At 40.2% G+C, this 21,423-nt stretch overlaps 2 protein-coding genes across 2 annotated transcripts in view; one reads left to right on the forward strand and one right to left on the reverse strand.

The window, feature by feature from the left end:
* Window positions 1-2,230, reverse strand: part of ATG4A (autophagy related 4A cysteine peptidase) — a 38,163-nt gene extending 35,933 nt beyond the window's left edge. Inside the window, exon 1 of the mRNA XM_036740421.1 lies at window positions 2,092-2,230. Coding sequence (XP_036596316.1) covers window positions 2,092-2,191 — 100 coding nt within the window. The 5' untranslated portion in view covers window positions 2,192-2,230. The remainder of the gene's footprint in view (window positions 1-2,091) is intronic.
* Window positions 2,231-2,462: 232 nt separating this feature from the next.
* On the forward strand, window positions 2,463-21,120 carry LOC118833030 (26S proteasome non-ATPase regulatory subunit 10-like). The gene is made up of 5 exons (XM_036740422.1): window positions 2,463-2,625; window positions 9,456-9,554; window positions 20,488-20,634; window positions 20,768-20,934; window positions 21,018-21,120. Exons 1-5 carry the CDS (start codon window positions 2,512-2,514, stop codon window positions 21,118-21,120), a joined length of 630 nt encoding a protein of 209 aa, XP_036596317.1. The 5' UTR covers window positions 2,463-2,511.
* The last annotated feature ends 303 nt before the right edge of the window (window positions 21,121-21,423 follow it).

Here is a 21,423-nt window from a genome sequence, read left to right on the forward strand (position 1 = left end):
CCAGCCTTCTAAACACAAAGAAACTTTTATCACTCTCAGAAGCTCACAGAAGCTCTTCTGCTCTTAGGCAAAACCATAGTGTCCTGGGTTCCCCCACTGTGGCTATGTGACTCTGGGCAAATCACTTCTAAGTACCCCAAGCAAGTCGCTAAAACCATAATCAAGGAGCTATGGTTTGGTCAAAGAATAGAGAATTTGGAGTCAAAGGACCAGAAATTGAATGCTGGTTCTGCTATTTGGAGAAAGTCACGTCCTCTCCCTGGGCCTCAGTTTCCACATCTGTGAGAGAAATGATTATTAATAACCAATGATTTGGAGAGATCCAGAGTTGCCCCCTTTTCCTAAAGTTCTCATTTCAAAAGTTCAGTGTCTGAAGGACACTGCTGATAATGAGATTGGATTAACTTTCTTAATAATCTTGTTCAGACCCCACCCATCTGGGGGAGCCATTTGTGCTAATCCCGCAGGTTTGGGTAGGGACAAAATCCAGCCCAAGGCTGGGGGTGGTCTGGGTATAGGGATAATCCCTCTTTGATATGATGTCACTCTCAGCCTCTAATTGTAATATTCATGCTCTCATTAACTGTTAACCAATCAGAGTTGATTACCACCTTCAGGAACACCCCTCTTCCAAGGGCATATAAGCCAAGTACCAGCCACCATGATTGCCTTTGGCATTCCAGAGTGCCACTGGCCTTTTATGAAAAATTCTGGCATTATTAATAAAATGATTAAGCGGCCCAGTAATTATGTCTTTTGAACTTTTTAAATGCCACATCTGTAAAATGAATGAGTTAGACTAGATGGCCTCTGAGATTCCTTTCCAGATTTAAATCTACTGTCCTATGAAGCTGCAGATTGCATTGGCTATTTGCACTGGTAGAGGGAATCCCCAGACTTCAAGGAGCTTACATTCTAAAAGGCAAACAATACATATGAGTGGTGGCCAGGAAGGGATCTTTTGGTTTGAAAAGTTACAGGAATGGTGAATGGTGCCACTGCAGAGTAAATTGACACGTGCATTGTAGGAGCAATGACAGCTGATTTATTATGGTTCCAGAACTGGAAAGGAGATAGTATGAGTTGGAGGGCAGAAGGGAGGCATGGAGACTGGGAAGATGTCCAGGGAATGCAGTATAGCTGGAACCAGGCCCAGATGTAGTGGGAGACTGAGGCAGGCAACCACTGGTGGGGTCATGGAGAGGGCAGTCCCCAGCAGGAGTTCTGGGGATGAAGAGTGCTGGATTTGGAAGACCTGGGTTCAATTCATGGCTCTGCCACTTACTATTTATACAACCTGGGGCAAGTCTGATCACCTTCTTGCGCTTCAATTTTCCTTCTTTGGAAAACCAGCAGGGTTAGATTATGGCCTTCAATTCAAAACCTTTGTTCTTCTGTGTGACCTTGAATAAGACACTTCCCCTCTATGAGACTCACTTTCCTCCTCTGTAAAATGAGGGGACTGGGTACAATGGACTCTGCGGGCCTGTCCAGCTCTAGATGTGTGGTCTTATGGGTTATCTTGGGCTGGTCACTTCCCCTCCCTGGGCCTCAGTTTGGTTTGTCTAATTGATCTCTGAGGTCCCTCTCAGCTCTAGATCTAGGATCCTATGTGTAACCTGGGCCAAGTCACTTCCCCTCCCTGAGCCTCAGTTTCCCCATCTGTAAAAGGATGAGGTTGGCCACTCAACCTATGAACGTAAAACTTCAGACTTCAGTTGCCATGGTACCTTGCTCAACAAAACGTCCACAGAGACTCAGGTGGAAAGGCCACATTGTGACGTCACCGCGTTGGGGCGGGGCAAGAACGAGTCCATAGCGACGCGGCCTCAACATGACGTCACAGCGGGGCCTGTGTCAGTTCTTAGGCAGCGCCCAGACCCGCAGGGTCCGCCCCTGGGCGCACTGATTCGGGCTCTCCTAACTTGGACAACGTCCCTAAGTGGCCCCTGGGGACATCTCCCCTCACCTCCCCTGGCCGCGAGCCCGTCCCTCTGAGCTGAGAGACCTGGCCGGCCGGCCGGCCAAGCTCCCAGCCCAGCCAGGGGTGCCCGCTTGATCCCCCCCCCCAACTTACCCCGCACCACTCACCCCGCTTCTCCCCAGGGCTTCGGAGTGTGTCCCCCGAAGCCTGAGCCCTCTCGCCGACCCATCCATCGCCTCCGGCGCCGCTCCAAGGCCTCCACTCCATTCTCCAGCTGTCATCGTTGGTGCATACCGCAGACTGCACTGCGACTGCGCGCCGCTAGGTACGCTGGGATTCGTAGCCCAACACCCTGAGGTAGAGTATTGTAGAAGACTCCCCCACCCGGAGCCTACCTAGAACTACAACTCCCAGAAGGATATTGTAATAAGTCAAGGGCGGGGAAGGTGGGGGAGGGGGGCGATTGGGCTCCGGAGATAGGTTAAGAGTAGAGAGGCCTGAGTGGTTGGGGTCCCGCCTTAGCTGTTCTTCTATTGGTTCCTAGAGTAAGAGGCGGGGCCGAAGTGAGAGCTCGAGAAGTAGTCGAGATGGAGGGCTTGGTGTCCAACGTGGAGATCTGTAACCTGGCCTTTAACGGAAAGTTTGAGCAGCTGAAGGAAAGGGTCCTGTCGGACAAAACCCAGGCCACCAAGATTGACCAGGTGAGGGACCGAGCGAGGGAGCCCGGCGGGCCGGCGTGCCCGCTTTCCCCCGCAACTCCCTCTTCCTGTAGTTCCACCGCGAGTGAAGTCGAAGACGCGAGTTCGACCGAGGTCTTGAGGGCTAGAGTCGTTAGAGGTCCCTGGTGCGCAAACCCCCACTGAAGCCCCTAGGCCTGGGTGGGGGAGGGGCGGGACCGAATAGGAGGGAAAGGCCCTTCTCCACCGTGGGCCTCAGTTTCCACACTTGGAAAACGAAAAGGGTGGGACTGGATGGCCCTCTTGGGTCTTCTTGGCTTTAAATCTAGCACCCCAGGTGGGTCCCTAGGCTGGACCCTTCCCCTCCCCCACTTGGAAAACAAAAGGGGTGGGACTCGAGGGCCCCCCCTCAGGGCCTTCCTGACTTCAAATCTAGCACCCTAGGTGGGGCCCAGACCAAACCCTCCTCTCCCCCATTTGGAAAAAAAGGGGGGGGGGTGGGACTCCTAAAGCTAGAAGGCACTAGAGCGGGAACCAGGAACAGTGCAATGGCGCCTTCCCCCCCCCCCCGCTTAAAAAAATAATTTTTTAAAAAAATTCTAAACTTAAACATCAAAAACGAACATTTCCATAAACACAACAGAATACAAAAGAGGTGGAACCTTAAGGCAGGCCCTGCTTCCCCGCTTGAAAAACAAAAAAGGGTGGGACCCGATGGCTCCCAAGAGCCGCTTTCCTGACTTTAAATCTAGCACCCTAGGTGGGGCCCAGACCAAACCCTCCTCTCCCCCATTTGGAAAAAAAGGGGGGGGGTGGGACTCCTAAAGCTAGAAGGCACTAGAGCGGGAACCAGGAACAGTGCAATGGCGCCTTCCCCCCCCCCCCCGCTTAAAAAAATAATATTTTAAAAAAATTCTAAACTTAAACATCAAAAACGAACATTTCCATAAACACAACAGAATACAAAAGAGGTGGAACCTTAAGGCAGGCCCTGCTTCCCCGCATGAAAAACAAAAAAGGGTGGGACCCGATGGCTCCCAAGAGCCGCTTTCCTGACTTTAAATCTAGCGCCCTAGGTGAGGACCCTCCCCCCCCCCCCCCCCCCCCCCCGCCGCCCCCGCCTTGGACCTTGTTTCCGCAATCTGAAAATGAAAAGGACATGGGCTATTTGGCCCATGGGATTTTTGGACCCAAGGGACCCTTCTTATTCAAGAGTTAGAACAGGGGTAGGGAACCTGGGGCCTCAAGGCCGTATGTGGCCTTATACATCCTCAACTTCGGCATTTTGACTGAATCCAAACTTCGAAGAACCATAGAATCTGGGGGGGGGGGCACCTGCCTTGAGCCGGCAGTTTGGGAAAACCCCCGGATCCCCACTCAGAATTATGTTCTTAAATGCGTAAAATAGGATATATGGAATTAGAAAACCAATTCTCTTGCAATACAATTAAAAAGTGATTTTCAAAACAAGTTCATGGACCATGAACCCTTGCTTTCGGGTCATGTAGTGAAGGAGGCCTTTAGTTCCCAGGCAGTTTTCATTTACTTCATTCCCAGTCCCCTGGGGACTATGGCCAAAACCAGGATTGCAATATGGCGGCTACAGGAACTTTTAGCTGCAGCGGCCCCACCCAAATGGCGTCTTGTGGTGATGGAGCTCAGAGCAGATGCTGCCCCTACAGGTGGCAGTGATAGTGGTATCAGATCAGGAGGGATGTGGATGTGACAAGGAGACCTCTATTTTTAGTCTCTGTAAGGTATTAGGGTAGGGACCAGGAGCTGTGCAGTGGCATCTTCTTTCTCTTCTTTAAAAAAAAAATTAATAATCTTTTTAAAAGTTCTGAACTTAAACACCAAAAAGGTACATTTCCACAAACAATAGAATAAAAAAGGACATCCAATGTGAAACTATGGATCTCCATTTCACATCACTTGCTTTCAAATATATATATAATAAATTCTGTACCTTACTTTCAAAACTATCCCACTTGTTTGTGCTTCCTTCTGTTCTCTTTTGAGTATTTTTAAAAAATGTTACCATGGCCGCCTTTTTTTTGGTATCACTAGTGCTTATTCACTCCTTCCCCCCAATTAAATGAGATACAGAAAGGTTAAAAGAAGAAAATTCTTCTAACAAATAAGCGGAGGCAAGCAAAATGAGTTTACCCAGTAGATTTTTGAAAGTATATAAGTGTTTTTTACAAAAGGATATAATCTGCACTTTACTTTCAAAACTGCTCTGCTTGTCTGTGCTTCTTTCTGTTAATATTTGTCCATCTACCAAAAAAATGTTACAGGTGCCCTCTTTTTGGCATCAGTACTGCTTACCCGCTCTTCCCCTGCTCCCTCCCAAAAATAATAGACATAAGGAAAGGTTAACAAAAAGAATCCTTGTCACAAAAGCATAGTTGAACAAAATTAATCTATACAGATTTGTTAAAATATATAAATGCTTTTAAATATATATAATAAATTCTATACTTTACATTCAAAACTGTTCCGCTTGTCTTTCTGATCTCATGTATAAATTTTTTAAAATGTTCCAGTTCTCCAGACTTTGAAAATTGTTTTTCTTTGCGATATTGTTGTTCTTATGTAAATTCTTGGTTCTGCCCACTTCATTTTGCTTCAGTTTATACTATGTAGGATTCTCTGAATTTGTTTCTATTGTGATTTCTCATGGCACAAGAATATTCCATTATATCCATATACCGTAATTTGTTTAAGAAGCAATCTAAAGTACCCCCTTAGATTTTAGTTCTTTTCTTCTTCCCGCTTCTAATCACTTTTAGGTGATTAAACAGAAGGAAACAGGAAGTTTGTTTTCCCTTTGTAACAACAATAACAGAAAACCTGATAAAAGTGACTGTTTCTGATAATGTATGCAACATTGCACAAGTACCTCTTTGCCACCAAGATTGACAAGATGAGGCACCCAATCCAGGGAGCCAGGTTAGCCTTCCCGACTTCCTCAGCATCTGTCCCCCTGTCCCTGTAGTTTCTTTGCAAATGAAGTCTCAACCTGAGGACTTCTACAGCTTCCCTCTTTTGATTCACTGTAGTCATTGTGTATAGTGTTCTGTTTCTGCTTACTTCATTTTTCATCATTTCTCTTTATTTCTCTCAATTCCATATTTTTTCATTTCTTATGGGGCAATAATATGCCATTTGGGGGAGTGTATATGTATATAACTAGGTGAATCAGCACAATATCAGCTATTTGGTGCAAATATCGACAATTTTTCTTTCTGCACTAATTTTGTTTGGGTAAAAACTTTTAAATTTCATATAATTAAAATAGTCTTTTATCGTCTCTCTTTTCTGGCTAAGAATTTTTCTCTTAAGCACTTCCAGACTTCAAATTACATTATAAAGCACTCATTAAAACTGCAGTTATCCCTTCGACATCACAACTCTCCCCGTTGCAATTTTGATATGTTGTGGGTCAGCATAAGAAATTAAGTGGGAATTTTGGAGGAGTTTTATGGAAACCATAGGTGACACGTGAAGTCCAGCAGACAACACAGAAAAAGTGTAGGAACTCAGAAATGCCTAAAATATATGTGTTATATATGTATTGTATAACATCAACATATTTTATCTTTTAATACCGTAATAATTCAGATGACTTCTCTGGTATGAAGGGAGGGTCAAAAATTTTACGTGGATTTTCCAGCTAGAGGGGTCACTGCACCCCTAACCCTTAGGATGTGGAAGGGATAACTGTATTTGGTAGCAAAAAAAAAAAAAACAAAGAAAAGTAGATTAGTGAAACAGATTAGCTAAGGAAGAACCAGAAACAAACTCAGTAGCTCATTGTTCAATAAACAGAGGAACATAAGATATTCATGGAAGGACTCCCTATTTGACAAGATCTGGGAAAGCAGTTTAGCAGCTACTAGGTTAAGAACAGCATCTTACACCATACAGCACAGTAAGTTCAAAATGGTTACCTAACCTAAATTTTAAAGGTCACATCAGGGAAAAAAAAATTAAAAGACAACAAAATCAGGTACCTTTCACACCTATGATTAGGAAAAGGAACTCTTTACAAAACAAGGGGTAGAAGTGATGACAAACTATCCAACAGATAATTTCAGTTGGATAAAATTTATAAAGGTTTACCATGAATAAAATCAATACAGGTAGGGATAATAGAGGAAGCTGTCAATTGAGGAAAAAATCTTTGCATTCTATCTTCCAAATTTGTTACTGTTTGCTTCTGTTTGGCCAGATTTTCTCCTATGTACATCAGTATTTTTGAATTTCAAATTTGTTATTTTCTCATTCATAGTCTCTACTATTTTAGAGTGATGCCATGTTATTTGTTCCAAGTTATCTATTATCTTTTTGTCTTACCGATTTTTTTTTCTTGGAGAGCTATGATTTCTAGCCCAATTTCTTCTTTTAATGATTTTCTTTGTTGAAACATTCTAGAGATTCTTGCTGCTATTCCATTATTTTTAGGAGCCCCCACAAGTTTTATTCTCATATTTTTCAGTGGAGGCTTTTAGACTTCCTTTCTAGCATAATATTTAGTCATTGGAGCACTACCTTTTCCAGATTACTTGTTCATTCTTCCTTTTTATGAGTCTCATTATTGCTTTGTCTGCTTGAGTTGGGTTTTATACCCAGTTTTTCTGATGCTGAGTAAGAAAAGAGCATAGGATCATAGAGCTAGAAGGAACCTTAGAGGTCGTCTAAACCAATCTTCTCCTTTTATAGCTGAGGAAACAGGGCTGGGGAGGTCAAGTGATTTAGTCCCCACAGCCATGTATAGATAATAAGTAAAAAGCAAAGTCAGGATTTGAACCCAAGTTCTTGGACTCCAATTCAGTATCCTTGCCACTGCACCCTCTTCTCTCTACTCCAGTAACTTATCAGGACTTTGTACTTTGGTACATTCCAGTACAACTTTTACATCTGTATCCCCAACAGCTAGCATAGCATCTGACACATAGTAGGCACTTAATAAATGCTTACTGATTGATACTAATAAGAACAAAAAAAGAAAATTAAAGTTTAGACTAAATTTAGTGCAGTCACAACAGTATTGCCCCGTTTGTGCCCCGTCCTGAGCTTTTTGTTTAACTGACTGATGTTCTTTCCCCTATCCCTTCCAATTCTGTGGGTGAATTTTTTCACGATTGTATGGTGTGGGGGATCCTTGCCTTATGGAAACTCCACATACAGAGGGCTGCAGCTGGGCATATACTATACTCCCTTTTCTTCAGGCACAGAAGCCCCTTTCCTTCTATCCACCCATGTACTACTGGGTCTTCTTGCGCCCCACCCCCCACATCTACTTAGTCTACTGCAGTATCGTTCATTGTCCTCCACTTGTTAAAGAATATGAGGGGTTTAGACTGACTCATTGCCCTGAATTGGATAAGAGAGGAGCCAAACCTTAAAATGCCAGCCTGTCGGGTTCTTTGTGTATAGCACATAGGCTGCAGGTGGTTAGAGTGAATGGGAACTTCAGGTAGTTTGGCCATCCTGTATTGTTTTGGAAAATTTATATCATGTGAAGGTGTTTCCCAACTTGCTTTTCCCCTAATTTTAATTATATCAATTTAGCACATTTCTCGCTGTTTCGAAGTTGCAGGATTAGGGAGTTACGCTGAAAACAACTTATACTACCAACTTTCCCTCCTTGTATTCTTTGAAACCTTCCCTCCCTGATTACTGAAATCGTGCTTTCCCTGTGTTCATCTTTAAGAAGTTACTGAAAACAAGGTGATTCGAGGCTTCCTATCTATGCTCTTCATTTCTTGATTATAAAAGTTAAAATTGGCTAATCCTTATGTTAGCTATCGTTCCTCTCTTCCCTTTGGGCTCCCATTTGCCTTCAAGAGTGCAGAGTTAGCTTTTGACAAGAGAGGTGGTGGACCAGGGGTGCAGAATGGGAGGGACATGGCCAGTGTGTTATGTTTTGTTTGACTGTACTGATGGAATATTATTGTGTTATAAGAAATGACAAGCAGGATGGTTTCAGAAAAACCTAAAAAGACTTAGATGACCTAACGGAAAGTGAAGTGAGCAGAACCATGAGAACGTTGTACACAATGACAGCAATATGTAATGATGGTAAACTGTAAAAAATTGAACTACTCTCATCAAAGCAGTGATCCAAGACAATTCCAAAGGACCCATGATGAAAAATCTATCCCACCTCCAGACAAAGAACTAATAAACTCTGAATGCAGATTGAAGCATACTTTTTTCTAACTTTAAAAATTTTTATTGTTTTGTTTTGTATTTTCTTTTGCAATATTGCTAATATGGAAATATGTTTTGCATGATTTTACATGTATAATCGAAATCAAAATGCTTGCCTTCTCAAGGAGGAGAGGATGGGTGAGAGGTAGAGAATTTGGAACTCAAAATTTTTTAAAATCATTGTGAAAAATTCTTTTACATGTAATGGGAAATATTTAATGAAATAAAAATAATTTTAAAAAATAAAAAAGAGGACTTCTGTTGGGGGAGGTGAGTTAGTGGGAAGTGACAGAGATGCCCAAAAAGGATAAAGAAAAGAATATCAATAAAACCAAAAGCTCAGAAGGGGACAGAGATGGGCCAATTTTGTTATTACTGCATTCAATTCAATGTGAACTTTAAAAACAAATTATACAATAGATAATCATTGTTTCACATACAGTTCTCATTGCTTGTTCTTATTTTTGTATCAGTCAGTAAGGATTTATTAAATGCCTACTATGCTGCTAGCTGATGGGGATGCAGATAGAAAAATTATATCCTAGGGTATGTGTTTGTTGTTAAGTTCACAAGAAGGAATGTAAATCTTAAAAGTGCAGGCTTAGTTTGTACTGTGAGTTCTCTTTTCTGCGCAGGATAACCGGACCGCAATTCATTGGGCATGCTCAGCAGGATACACTGACATCGTTAACTTCCTGCTCAGTTTTGGAGTACCAGTGAATGACAAAGATGATGTAAGTATTAGTCCAAGTGAACAAATTTCCCGTTATCTTTGGGTTCCAGACTGGGGTTTACTTAGGCCTGAATTTGTAGACCATCAACAAAATCAGAATAATAAATAACTAGGATGTTATATAGTGGGCCTGGTGATTAAGCATGGGGCCAACACTCCCAGAGTCCTGATAACTAATTCTCTCATTCTGTGATCTCCTGTGAACCACTTAACTTTCCTCTGCCTCATTTTCCCTAGCCAGGAAATTATATTAAATGAAATCACAAAAAATGAAGTGGATATGTTTAAGAGACCAGAAATGACTGCTTTGGAACAAAACAGCCAAAGTGGGAGTTATTGCTAAACCAGCTTTTCATTTACAGTCAGACCATTGGCTTCTTTGACAGATCAAAATCAGTATTGAATTAAAAGAAGGCGTGCAATTAAAACAGTTCTAACCTGCCCTTTTTTAAATAAGCTATTGATCCCCAGAATTGTCTAAAAGAACAGATATTGACACTAGTACATTTTGCTAAGGACTTTTAACAGATGTAAATCAATTGCCACAAGAATCTAGAAACCACCTTAGTCAGCAAATGCTTGATCTCCCTGCCACATGACAGTGACGGGCAGCACTGCTTTAAAATGTAATGTCATTTGTAAAATCTTAGGGTGGAAAATGATCTGAGATTATGAGTGCTATCACTCTGTGGAACGTTGACAAGCAGTAGAGAGGAAAATGTTTACATGGAGCTTAGTGAGAGACTCAAGCATTTCAGGATGAAACTGGACAGATAACAGACAAAAAAGTTTTAAAGGACCTGTCAAGATTATTTTAATAAACTGTTCTCTCCACCAATGGAAGTAGAGCCATCACATTTGAACGTTTAGCATTTCGGTCCCCAACGAGCTACATGGGAGTAAAAAAGTGTCATGGAAGAAAACAAGGAAGATGACAACAGGTGAACTAAACCAAGGAAATACAGGTGGGGCATGCGCTATAGGCACACTATTTTGAAAGCATTGAAGGGTTAATTCTCAGTAAATGTTACATAGGAAGATACCAAATACTTGGGGGGGGAGTGGAGAACAGACTTTATTACTACCCAAAAAATGACTGAGATATTACTCATAACTACCATCTCATATGCTTACTTTCCCATCTCTACAAAATCTTTATGAAAATAACTGTATCAAGGGCACCCTGGATAAAGGCAAGAGAAGGAAACTGGCAGGATTTCAGTGAATTGGGATCAGAAGTGAATACACTGGCCTCCTTACTGTTCCTCATATACAACACTCCCATCTCCTGACTCCAAGCATTTTCACTGGCTGCCCCCTGTCCCTGAAATTCTTTCCCTTATCTCCTCTTCTGTGCTTTCCTGGCTTCCTTCAGGTTTCTTTTCTTTTTTAATTCTTTTCCCTTTTTTGGGTTACATTTTAGGTTTTGAATTGTCTCCCTCTCTCCTTCCCTGTCCTACACTAGAGAAGGCCCCCATACACATACATGCACACATACATATATGTAAAAGCATATTGCGCGTACTTCTGTTTATCAGTTCTTTCTCTGAAGGTGGATGCCATCTTCCTGCATGGATCCTTTGGAGTTGATTTGAATATTTATAATACTCAGAATAACTTAGTCATTCACAGTTATTCTTTGAACAATATTGCTGTTACTGTATAACAACATTCTCTTCTGTTTATTTCACTCTTTATCATTTCTTAAAAGTATTTCCATGGTTTGCTAAAATCAACCTGCTCATCATTTCTTACAGCAGTAGTATTCCATCATGATCATGTACCACAACTTGTTTTGCTGTTCCCCAATTGACAGGCATCCCTCTCAATGTCCAGTTCTTTGCCACCACAAAGAGAGCTGCTATAAATATTTTAGAACATATAGGTTCTTTTCTTTTTTCCTCATCACCTTGGAAAACAGACCTAACAGTGGTATTTCTGGTTCAAAGGGTATACACAGTTTTATAAATCTTTGGGCATAATTCCAGCTTGCTCTCCAAAATAGTTAGATCCACCAGTAGTGTATTTAGTGTCCCGATTTTTCCATATCCCCTCCAACATTTGTCATTTTCCCCTTCTATTGTTTTAGCAAATCTGATGCGTGTGAGATCATGTCTCATAGTTATTTTAATTTGCATTTCTCTAATCAATAATGATTTAGAACATTTTTCATATGACTGTATTTGGTTTGATTTCTTTGTCCAAAATTGCCCATTCATATCCTTTGACCAGGTATCAATTAAAGAATAACTCATATTTGTAATAAATTTTATAAAGTTCTCTATATATTTGAGATATGATACCTTTATCCAAGAAACTATAAAAATTTTTTCTCAATTTTCTGCTTCCCTTCTAATCCTGGCTACATTGGTTTTATTTGTATAAAATCTTTTAAATTTATTGTAATCAAAATTATCCATTTTACATCTCACAATACTCTCTATCTCTTGTTTATTCATAAGTAACTCTCCTATCCATAAGTCTGATAGGTAATATGTTCCATGTTCTAGTTTACTTATGATATCTCCCTTTATATCTAGGTCATGCATCCATGTTGACCTTATCTTGGGTAAATGAACTAAGATATTGGGCTATACCCAAATTTTACTAGACTGCTTTCCAGTTTTCCCAACAATTTTTGCCAAATAGGGGATTCTTATCCCAAAAGCTTAAAACATTTTATTTGTCTAATACAAGGTTACTATCATCATTTACTACTGTGTGTTGTATGTCTGCTCTGTTCCACTGATTGACCTTTCTGTTTCTTAACCAGTACGAGATAATTTTGGTAATTACTGCCTTGTAATATAATTTAAGATCTGGTACTGCTAAATCTTCTTCCTTTACATTTTTTTCCATTAATTCCTTTGGTGTTCTTGACCTTTTGTTCTTCCAAATGAATTTTGTTATTTTTTATTTTTTTTTTCCTAGCTCAATAAAATAATTTTTGGGTAATTTAATTGGGATGGCATTGAATAAGTAGATTAATTTAGGTAGGATTGTCATTTTTATTATATTGGTTCAGCCCACCCATGAGCAATTAATGTTTATCCGATTATCTAAATCTGATTTTATTTGTATAAAAAGTATTTTACAATTATGTTCACGTGGTTCCTGGGTTCAACGGATAGCTAGGTGGTACAATGGATGAAGTGCTAAGCCTGGAGTAAGGAAGACTCATCTTCGTGAGTTCAAATCCAGCCTTAGACACTTACTGGTTGTGTGACTCTGGGCAAGTCACTTAACACTTAACCTTGGTTTCCTCATCTGAAAAATGAGCTGGAGAAGGCAATGGCAAACCACTCCAGTATCTCTGCCAAGAAAACCCCAAATGGGGTCACTGAGAGTTGGACACGAATGAACAGCTACAACAACAACAAAAAGTTCCTGGGTTTGTCTCAGCATGTATACTCCCCAAGTATTTTATGCTGTCTGTGGTTATTTTAAATGGGGTAACTCTTACTATCTCTCCTGCAGGGTTTTGTTGGTGATGTACAGAAATGCTGATGATTCATGTGGGTTTATTTTTTATCTACTACTTGGCTGAAATTATTGTTTCAACTAGCTTTTCAGTTGAGGCTCTAGGATTTTCTAAGTTTCAATATATCATTTGCAAAAAGAGATGGTTTTGTTACCTCATTGTCCATTCTGATTTCCTTCCATTTCTTTTTCTTCTCTTATTGCTGTTGCTAGCATTTCTAATACAATATTTAATGATGTTAATGATAATAGACATCATTGTTTCGCTCCTGATCTTATTGAGAAGGCTTCTAGCTTATCCCCATTACAAATAATGCTTACTGATGGCTTTAGGTAGATGCTTCTTAGCTTTTTAAGGAAAAATCCATTTATACCTATGCTTTCAAAGTGTTTAATAGGATTGAGCATTGTATTTTGTTAAAACCTTTTTCTTGATGTAATCATGATTTTTGTTACTTTTGTTATTGATATAATCCATATTAAACCATTTCTGCATTCCTGGTACAATTTCCCACTTGGTCACAGTGTGTAATTTTTGTGATGTTTTTGTAGTCTTCTAGTTAGTATTTTATTTAAGATTTTGCACCCATATTCATTAGTGAAGTTGGTGTATCATTTTCTTTCTCTGTTTTTGCTTTTCCTGGTTTAGGTATTAGCACCATATTTGTTTCATAAAAGGAGTTTGGTCGGACTCCTTCTTTGCCTATTATTCCAAATAATTTGTTTAATGTTGGAATTAGTTGATCTTTAAATGTTTGGTAGAATTCACTTGTAAATCCTTCTGGACCTGATGCTTTTTCTTAGGAAGCTCATTTATGGCCTGTTTAATTTCTTTTTCTAAAATAGGTTTATTTGGATATTCTATTTCCTCTTCTGTTAATCTAGGCAGTTTATATTTTTGTAAGTATTCTTTTTTATCATTTAAATTGTTAAATCCATTGACATATTATTGGGCAAAATAACTCCTAATAATTGCTTTGATTTCATCTTCATGAGTGGTATATTCACCCTTTTCATCTTTTATACTTGTAATTTGATTTCCTTCTCTCTTTTTAAATATCCTATCAACCAATGGCTTATCTATTTTATTGGTTTTTTCATAAAACCAACTCCTAGTTTCATTTAGTAATCCAATGATTTTCTTACAATCAATTTTATTAATCTTTTAATTTGGGGGATTTCCAATTTCGTGGTTAATTGATGATTTTTAATTTTTCTAGTTTTTTAAATTGTTTACATAGTTCATTGGTCTGCTCCCTCTCAATTTTATTGATGCAAGCATTTTGAGATAGGTTTTGGTATGTTTGCCCATTATCATTATTCTCTTTCATAAAATTACCTGTTGATTCTATAACCTGTTCTTCAGCCTACTCATTTTTAAGATAGGTTCTATAGGTTCCAGTTAATTTTTAATCTATGTTTCCATGATCACTATTAAATATAATTTTATTGCATTATAATCTGAAAAGGGTGAATTTAATATTTCTGCTTTTATGCCTTATATGGTCAGTTTTTATAAAGGTACCATGTACTGCTGAGAAAAAGGATATTCCTTTATTCCGATTCAATTCTCTTCAGATATTTACCATATCTAGTTTACCTAAAATTGTATTCATCTCCTTGACTTCTTTCTTACTTATTTTTTGGTGAGATTTATCTATCTAATTCTGAGGGAATTTTGCTGTCTAATTTTGCCATCTATTTCCACCATTTAGCTTTTCCTTTAAAAATGTGGGTGCCATAGCATTTTGGTGCATGTAGGTTTAGTATTGATATTACTTTCAATGTCTATGGTACCTTTTATCATAGTGTAGTTTCCCTGTTTATCTCTTTTAATTAAATATATTTTAACGTTAACTTTGAATTCATGATTGCTACTCCTGCTTTTTTTTGTGCATCAGCTGAAGCAGACAAAAACCTAATCTATCCCTTTATTTTAAGTATGTATATCTCATTTTTAAATGTGTTTCTTGTAAACAGCATATTGCTGGATTCTGATTTTTAATCTGTTCTATCTATTTCCATTTTATGGGTGGCTTCATCCCATTCGAATTCAAAGTTATAATTACTATTTGTGTATTTGCCACCGTCCTATTTTTCCTGTTTATCCTCCTCTCCCTATCTTTTTATCCTATCTCTTCTTAGATGTCTAATTTACTTCTGACCACTGCCTCCCTAATCCATACCCCTTCTAAGATCATAATGTCTCAAGTTTCAAGTTTTTCTGTTGTTTTCTAAACTCTTATGGGTACTTCTCTCTGCCCTGAGCCTGGATGAAGGCCCCCAGCAACCCTGTTGCTGAAAGCAGCAAATGCTTTTATACCCTGCAATCCCTCCTGTGGCTGCAAGCTTGAGCTCAGCTTTCTGCCCTGGAACCAAAACCAGGGATTCTTCTCTCTTGCCCCTCTGCACTCATGGGCCCGTGCTCACTTCTCCTCACCCATAGCTATAGCGTGGGACCTCATCTGGTCAGTGTAGCTGGGCCTGTCCAGCACCAGTGAAGGGCCCTGCAGTCTTCCCCATCAGCTGCCTGACCCCCACACTGTTGGAGGGGTGAAAGTTCCTGAAGCTGAGGCTGCTGTCAGTTTAGCTGCCCCTAGGGCTTGTTGTTTGATGATTCAGAGATATCTGCACTCCAGTCAGGCCAGACAACACCCAAAAGGTCTGGTCTTTCCTAATGCTTTCCCAACTTGTCTTAGGCTGGACAACTGCTTTACCCTGACTTTTAATTATTTCTGCCTTGCTAAAGTTTACTTTGAGGCATTATTTTAAATTGTTTGTGGGGGAATTTGGGAAAGCCAGGTAATTTCCTGCCTTATTCCACCATATTTCCAGAATCCTTTCTTCACGTGTCTGCTGAAATCCTACCTTCTGCCTTTCCCAATCCTCCTTAATCTCAGTGTCTTCCCTCTATTGATTATCTCCAATTCCTGTCTATAGCTTGTTTGTACATAGTTGTTTGCATGTTGTCTCCTCCATTATTCTGGGAGCTCCTTGAGACTACGGACTGGGCTTTGTTTTTGCCTTTCTTTGAATCCCCAGTGCTTAGCCAGAGTGCAGAACATTGCCTAGATCAGGACTGTCCAAAATGATGCGGCCTGCAGTTAGATTTATGCAGCACGCCTACAAGCATAGAAATTTACATAAATGCTTTAGTAAAGGAAGCCGAGTTACCGCAGAGCTCTCACTAAAATGGCAAATGAAAATATATTGTCTATTATTTCAGTAAAAACCTAAGGTTGGACAGCCCTGGCCTAGATTGTCAATTGTTTTAAAATGTATTGATTGATTTTGCTGGATTTTTTTCTCTTTTTTTCTTTAAAAAAATATAAGGGTCCAAAGAAGAGTTATGGGGGAAATTTAGGTGATGTATAAGCAAAACAAATAGGAAGGGAATGGGTAGGATTGTCTTTGGAAAAGTGCACACTGCTTTTTAGTGCTGCTGTGCTTCTTCCTGTAACAAAGGCAATCTTTTAACACCAGTATTCTAGTGTGGTGATACTATTATGACTCCAAATCATGAAATATCATGGTTTGCAAAGAATTCAGTTTCACCCAGTGAGCAATGGAGAGACCCATGGTGGGCATAAATAATCTACAGCATGTTACCAGGGAGGAATTGTGCAGTCAAACCATTGTCAGAGAAATGTATGAATGGAGAAAGAGGTGGGCTGGTCATGTGCTAAAAGTGGGGGACAACTGACAATCCATGTGCCACGTTGGGATCTCTGTAATGGCAATAAATCTGGAGGAAGCACATTGTGGAATCTCCCTGTAGAAGATTTTTAAGAGGACATGGACAAGAGTTGTACAGATCTGAAGGTGTGCGTGAGTCACAAGAGTGAGTGCCCACATGAGTGAAGTCCCAGGTGCAGAAATAGATGAGCATCAGAGGACAATCAAGATTTTTTGTTACACTAGAATTTTGTTCCCTCAGATACCTCAAAATAAGTTTAGCATGGCTGGGTTTTTGTCCCACAGAGATTTTACTGTAACAGCACTGGCATTGGGGAAAGAGCCCTGCACGAACTGTGAATTCCAACTTTTCCTCTTGATTCTGCTGCTTATTACTTTCAGGACTGTGGACAGGTTATTTTAATGCTGAGCCACTGGAACTAAAAGACAATTTAAATTCTAGCCCATGACCACTACTCTTTTACCAAACAGGAAACCGAGGTCACAGAGGTCAAGGGGATTGCTCAAGGTCACACAGGTAGAAAGTAGAAGAATCTGCATTCAAACCAAAGTACTCAAACATTAAATCCTTTTCACTAGCCATACTTTCTCTAATACCCACGGAATTCAGAGGGTTTGTGTCCCTGTTCTGTGAAATAAAAAGATCATTACTCAATACTTCAGAGGAGTGTACCTTGAGAGTTTTGCGTATCTATGGAAATTTTGTGTTGCAGAGGAGCTTAGAGATGTGTTTGTATATACACACACATTCAAATCTGACCTCAGCCACTTAACTAGCTGTGTGATCTTAGGCAAATCATTTAACCTCTGTCTACCTGAGTTCCCTCAACTGTAAAATGAGGGTGATAATTATAACACCTACCACCCAAGGGTATTGTAAGGATTTAATGAGATAACATCGAAAAGAGCTTTGCACCCTTTAAAGTGTTGGATAAGAACTGACTGTTTGACAAAAACTTCTGGGAAAACTGGAAAACTATGGCAAAAAATAGGTATAGACCAACATCTTACACTGTATACCAAGGTAAGGTCAAAATGGGTTCATGTTTTAAACATAAAGGGTGATACTGTAAGTGAATTAAAAGAGCAAGGAATAGTTTACCTTTCAGCTCTATGAAAAAGGGAAGAATTGATGATCAAACAAGAGAGAGCATTATGAGATATAAAATGGGTAATTTTAATTATATTAAAGGTAAAAGTTTTTGCACACACAATGCCAATGCAACCAAGATTAGAAGGGAAGCAGAAAGCTGGGGAACAATTTTTGCACCAAGTGTCTCTGATAAAGGCCTCATTTCTCAAATATATAGAGGACTGAGTCAAATTTATAATACAGATCATTCCCCAATTGATAAATTTTTGAAGGATATAAACAGGCAGTTTTCAGATGAAGAAACCAAAGCTATCTATAGTCATAAAATGCTCTAAATCACTATTGATTAGAGAAATGTAAATTAAGACAACTCTGAGGTACCACCCCACGTCTATTGGATTAGCTAATTTGCCAGAAAGGGGAAATGATAAATGTTGGAGAAGATGTGGGAAAATTGGGACGCTAATACACTGTTGGTGGAGTTGTGAACTAATCCAATCCTTCTGGAGAGCAATTTGCAGCTGTGCCCAAAGGGCTATAAAACTGCATACCCTTTGACCCAGCAATAGCACTGCTAGGTCTGTATCCCAAAGAGATTAAAAAAGGGGAAAAAGACCTATTTGTACAAAAAATATTTATAGTATTGGCAAAGTATTGGAAGTAGAGGGGTTGCCCATCAATCGGGTAATGGCTGAACAAGTTGTGGTATATTATTGTAATGTAATATTATTGTACTATAAGAAATGCTGAGCAGGCGGACTTCAGGAAAACCTGGAAAGACTTAAATGAAGTGATGCTGAGTGAAATGAGCAGAACCCAGAGAACATTGTACACAGTAACATTAGGATTGTATGATGATCAATTATGAATGACTTGACTTGGCTGTGCTCAACAGTACAGTGATCCAAGACAGATTCTAAAGGACTCAAGATGAAAAATGCTGTCCATCTCCAATGAAAGAACAAATGTAGTCTGAATGCAGATTGAAGCATACTATTTTTCACTATATTCATTTCATGGGTTTGGTTCTTTTTGGGGGGTCTGTGTCTTTCACAACATGATTAATATGGAAATGTTTTACATGATTGCACGTGTATAACATATCAAATTGCTTATCGTATCGAGAGCAAGTGAGAGATGAAGGGAGAAAATTTGGAACTCCAAATTTTAAAAAAAGAATGTTAATTCTATTTACATACAATTGGGGAGAAAATAAATTTGCGGAGGCAGGGGGAGATCAATCAGGATTAAGTGACTTTTGCAGGGTCACAGCTATTAAGTGTCTGAGGACGGACTTGCACTCAGGTCCTCCCGACTCCAGGCCTGGTCCTCTATCCACTGTACCACCTAGCTGCCTCAATAAAATATTTATTAAAAAAAATACGCCAAAGAACATTAGCAAATCCTCTTTGTCAAACAAACTTTACAGTGTTTTCTAAATGCTAACCATTATTATTTGGGGCAGGTAGGTGGTGCAGTGGAGAGAGCACTGGGCTTGGATTCAGGAAGATTCATCTTGATGAGTTCAAATCTGGCCTCAGACACTAAATAGCTGTGTGACCCTGAACAAGTCACTTAAAGGGTTAAGTTAAATAGGGGTTTGCCTCAGTTCCTAATCTGTAAAATGAGCTGGAGAAGGAAATGGCAAACCACTCCAGTTTCTGCCAAGAAAACCCAAAAATGAGGTCAGTCAGGACTGAAATGACTGAACAATATTATTCTTTGGGAGTGTATGTGTAAATTGTTGCTTTGTGGTACTACTATACAGGGTTCAAATCTGGCCTCAGACACTGACTAGTTATGTGCCCCTGGGCAAGTCATTTAACCCTATTTACCTCAGTTTCCTCATCTGTAAAATGAGCTGGACAAGGAAATGACAAAACCACTCCAATATCTTTGCCAAGGCTTAAAACCTCAAATGGGGTCACAAAGAGTCGGACGTGACTGAAATGACTGACCAACAGCAACACTATGCAGTTTACCCAGCATGCTTTGTTTCTTGATAACATCATTAGCATGTTGTAACTAAATCCTATCTAAAAGCTGGGACGTTCCCCCGTAAGGCTGTTCTGCTGGGTGCCCGTTTATATTGGTTCGATGAAACTAACTTCTCCCTGTAACCTATAATGTGGTTTCACCTCATGTCCTGTTTTCCTGGACCTGATTAATAATAGTAGTCATATGGGTCATAAAAATGAGAGTTCATCTAGGTTTTAATGATATTTGGCCTGTAACTCTACTTGAGGGATGTTGGAAAGCATAAGAATAATAAGATGTTGAAAATTCATGACTGAACCAAAAGCATTTGTTAAACACTTACTTCTAAGCCTGGGAAATGAATACAAAAGCATGAGAGCTCCTCCTGGCCTCTACAGAGCTTATATCATAAGGAGAGAGACCATCCATACAGGGAACTGGTGGCTGGGAAGGGATGTTTTAGCCTGGAGCCACTGAGAAGTTGTGGACAAGTTTCTTTGAAAAACAATAATGATTAGTTCCCTGAGCAAGAGGAGGGGGTAGCAAAGGAAAAGGATAATGGCCTAGGTTAAAAAGTGTGGTTGGGGTTGGCTAGATATGAGAGTTCTTCCTACCTGCATTTTTTTTTGCATTGCAAATGTATGTGATCTTTTCTCCCCCATTCCCCTCTTTCTCTTTTCTCCTCTAGGCGGGTTGGTCCCCTCTTCATATTGCTGCCTCTGCTGGCCGGAATGAGATTGTGAAGGCTCTGCTAGGAAAAGGAGCACAAGTGAATTCCGTCAACCAGAATGGGTGTACTCCACTGCACTATGCCGCATCCAAAAATAAGCACGAGGTGCGCACTGGAGTCTCGGGTCTCTGCCTTTGACTAAAGGAGCGAATACAGAAAACATTTCTTCTGGTGCTGAGCACTGGATCGAAATGATCCTAAACTGTCCCATCCACTCTTTTCCCCCCCATCTCTTCAGATTGCGGTCATGTTATTAGAAGGAGGTGCTAATCCAGATGCTATTGACCACTTGGAGTCCACTCCATTGCACAGGGCCTCGGCCAAGGGAAATCTGAGGATGGTCCAAGTTCTTCTGCAGTACAAGGCCTCCGCAAACATCCAGGATGCTCAGGGGAACACTCCTCTGTAAGTATGAAGTCATGGGCCCTTTCATTTCACAGAATTGGAAGGGACACCAAGGCCATCTGGTCCAGCACTTCCCTGAACAGGAAGCCCTTCTATGCCGTGCCCCACAAGTCACCCAGCGTTTTCCTGGAGACCTTCAGGGACAGAGAAACCGCCACCTCTTCAGGCAGTTCCTTCCACCTTTAGAACAACAGCTCCAGGTGTTAGGACATTTTTCCTTTGATCAGACCTCAATTCGCCTCTTTGAAACTTCCAGCCCTTCTTCCTTGTTCTGCAGCCAAGCAGGACAAGTCTTAATCTCTTTTCCATGTGATGACTCTTTAAATAGTTAAAGGTAACTGTCTTGTCCCCACAAAATCTTCTCTTGGCCAGACATTCTCAGTTCCTTCAGTTGTTTTGACCTCCAGGAGGCAGTGTGGTACAATTGAAGGAACAGTCTCTGGAGTTCCCATACCACCTCTGGCATTTACTACCTGGGGCAAGTCACAT

The sequence above is a fragment of the Trichosurus vulpecula genome, assembly GCF_011100635.1.
Source record: "Trichosurus vulpecula isolate mTriVul1 chromosome X unlocalized genomic scaffold, mTriVul1.pri SUPER_X_unloc_1, whole genome shotgun sequence".
Classification (NCBI taxonomy): Eukaryota; Metazoa; Chordata; class Mammalia; order Diprotodontia; family Phalangeridae; genus Trichosurus; species Trichosurus vulpecula.

Coding starts and splice junctions, on each gene's coding strand:
- LOC118833030 (XM_036740422.1), top strand. CDS start 2,512: ATGGAGGGCTTGGTGTCCAACGTGGAGATCTGTAACCTGGCCTTTAAC. Junction 2,626..9,455: donor AGGCCACCAAGATTGACCAG/GTGAGGGACCGA, acceptor TTTTCTGCGCAG/GATAACCGGACCGCAATTCA. Junction 9,555..20,487: donor CAGTGAATGACAAAGATGAT/GTAAGTATTAGT, acceptor TTTCTCCTCTAG/GCGGGTTGGTCCCCTCTTCA.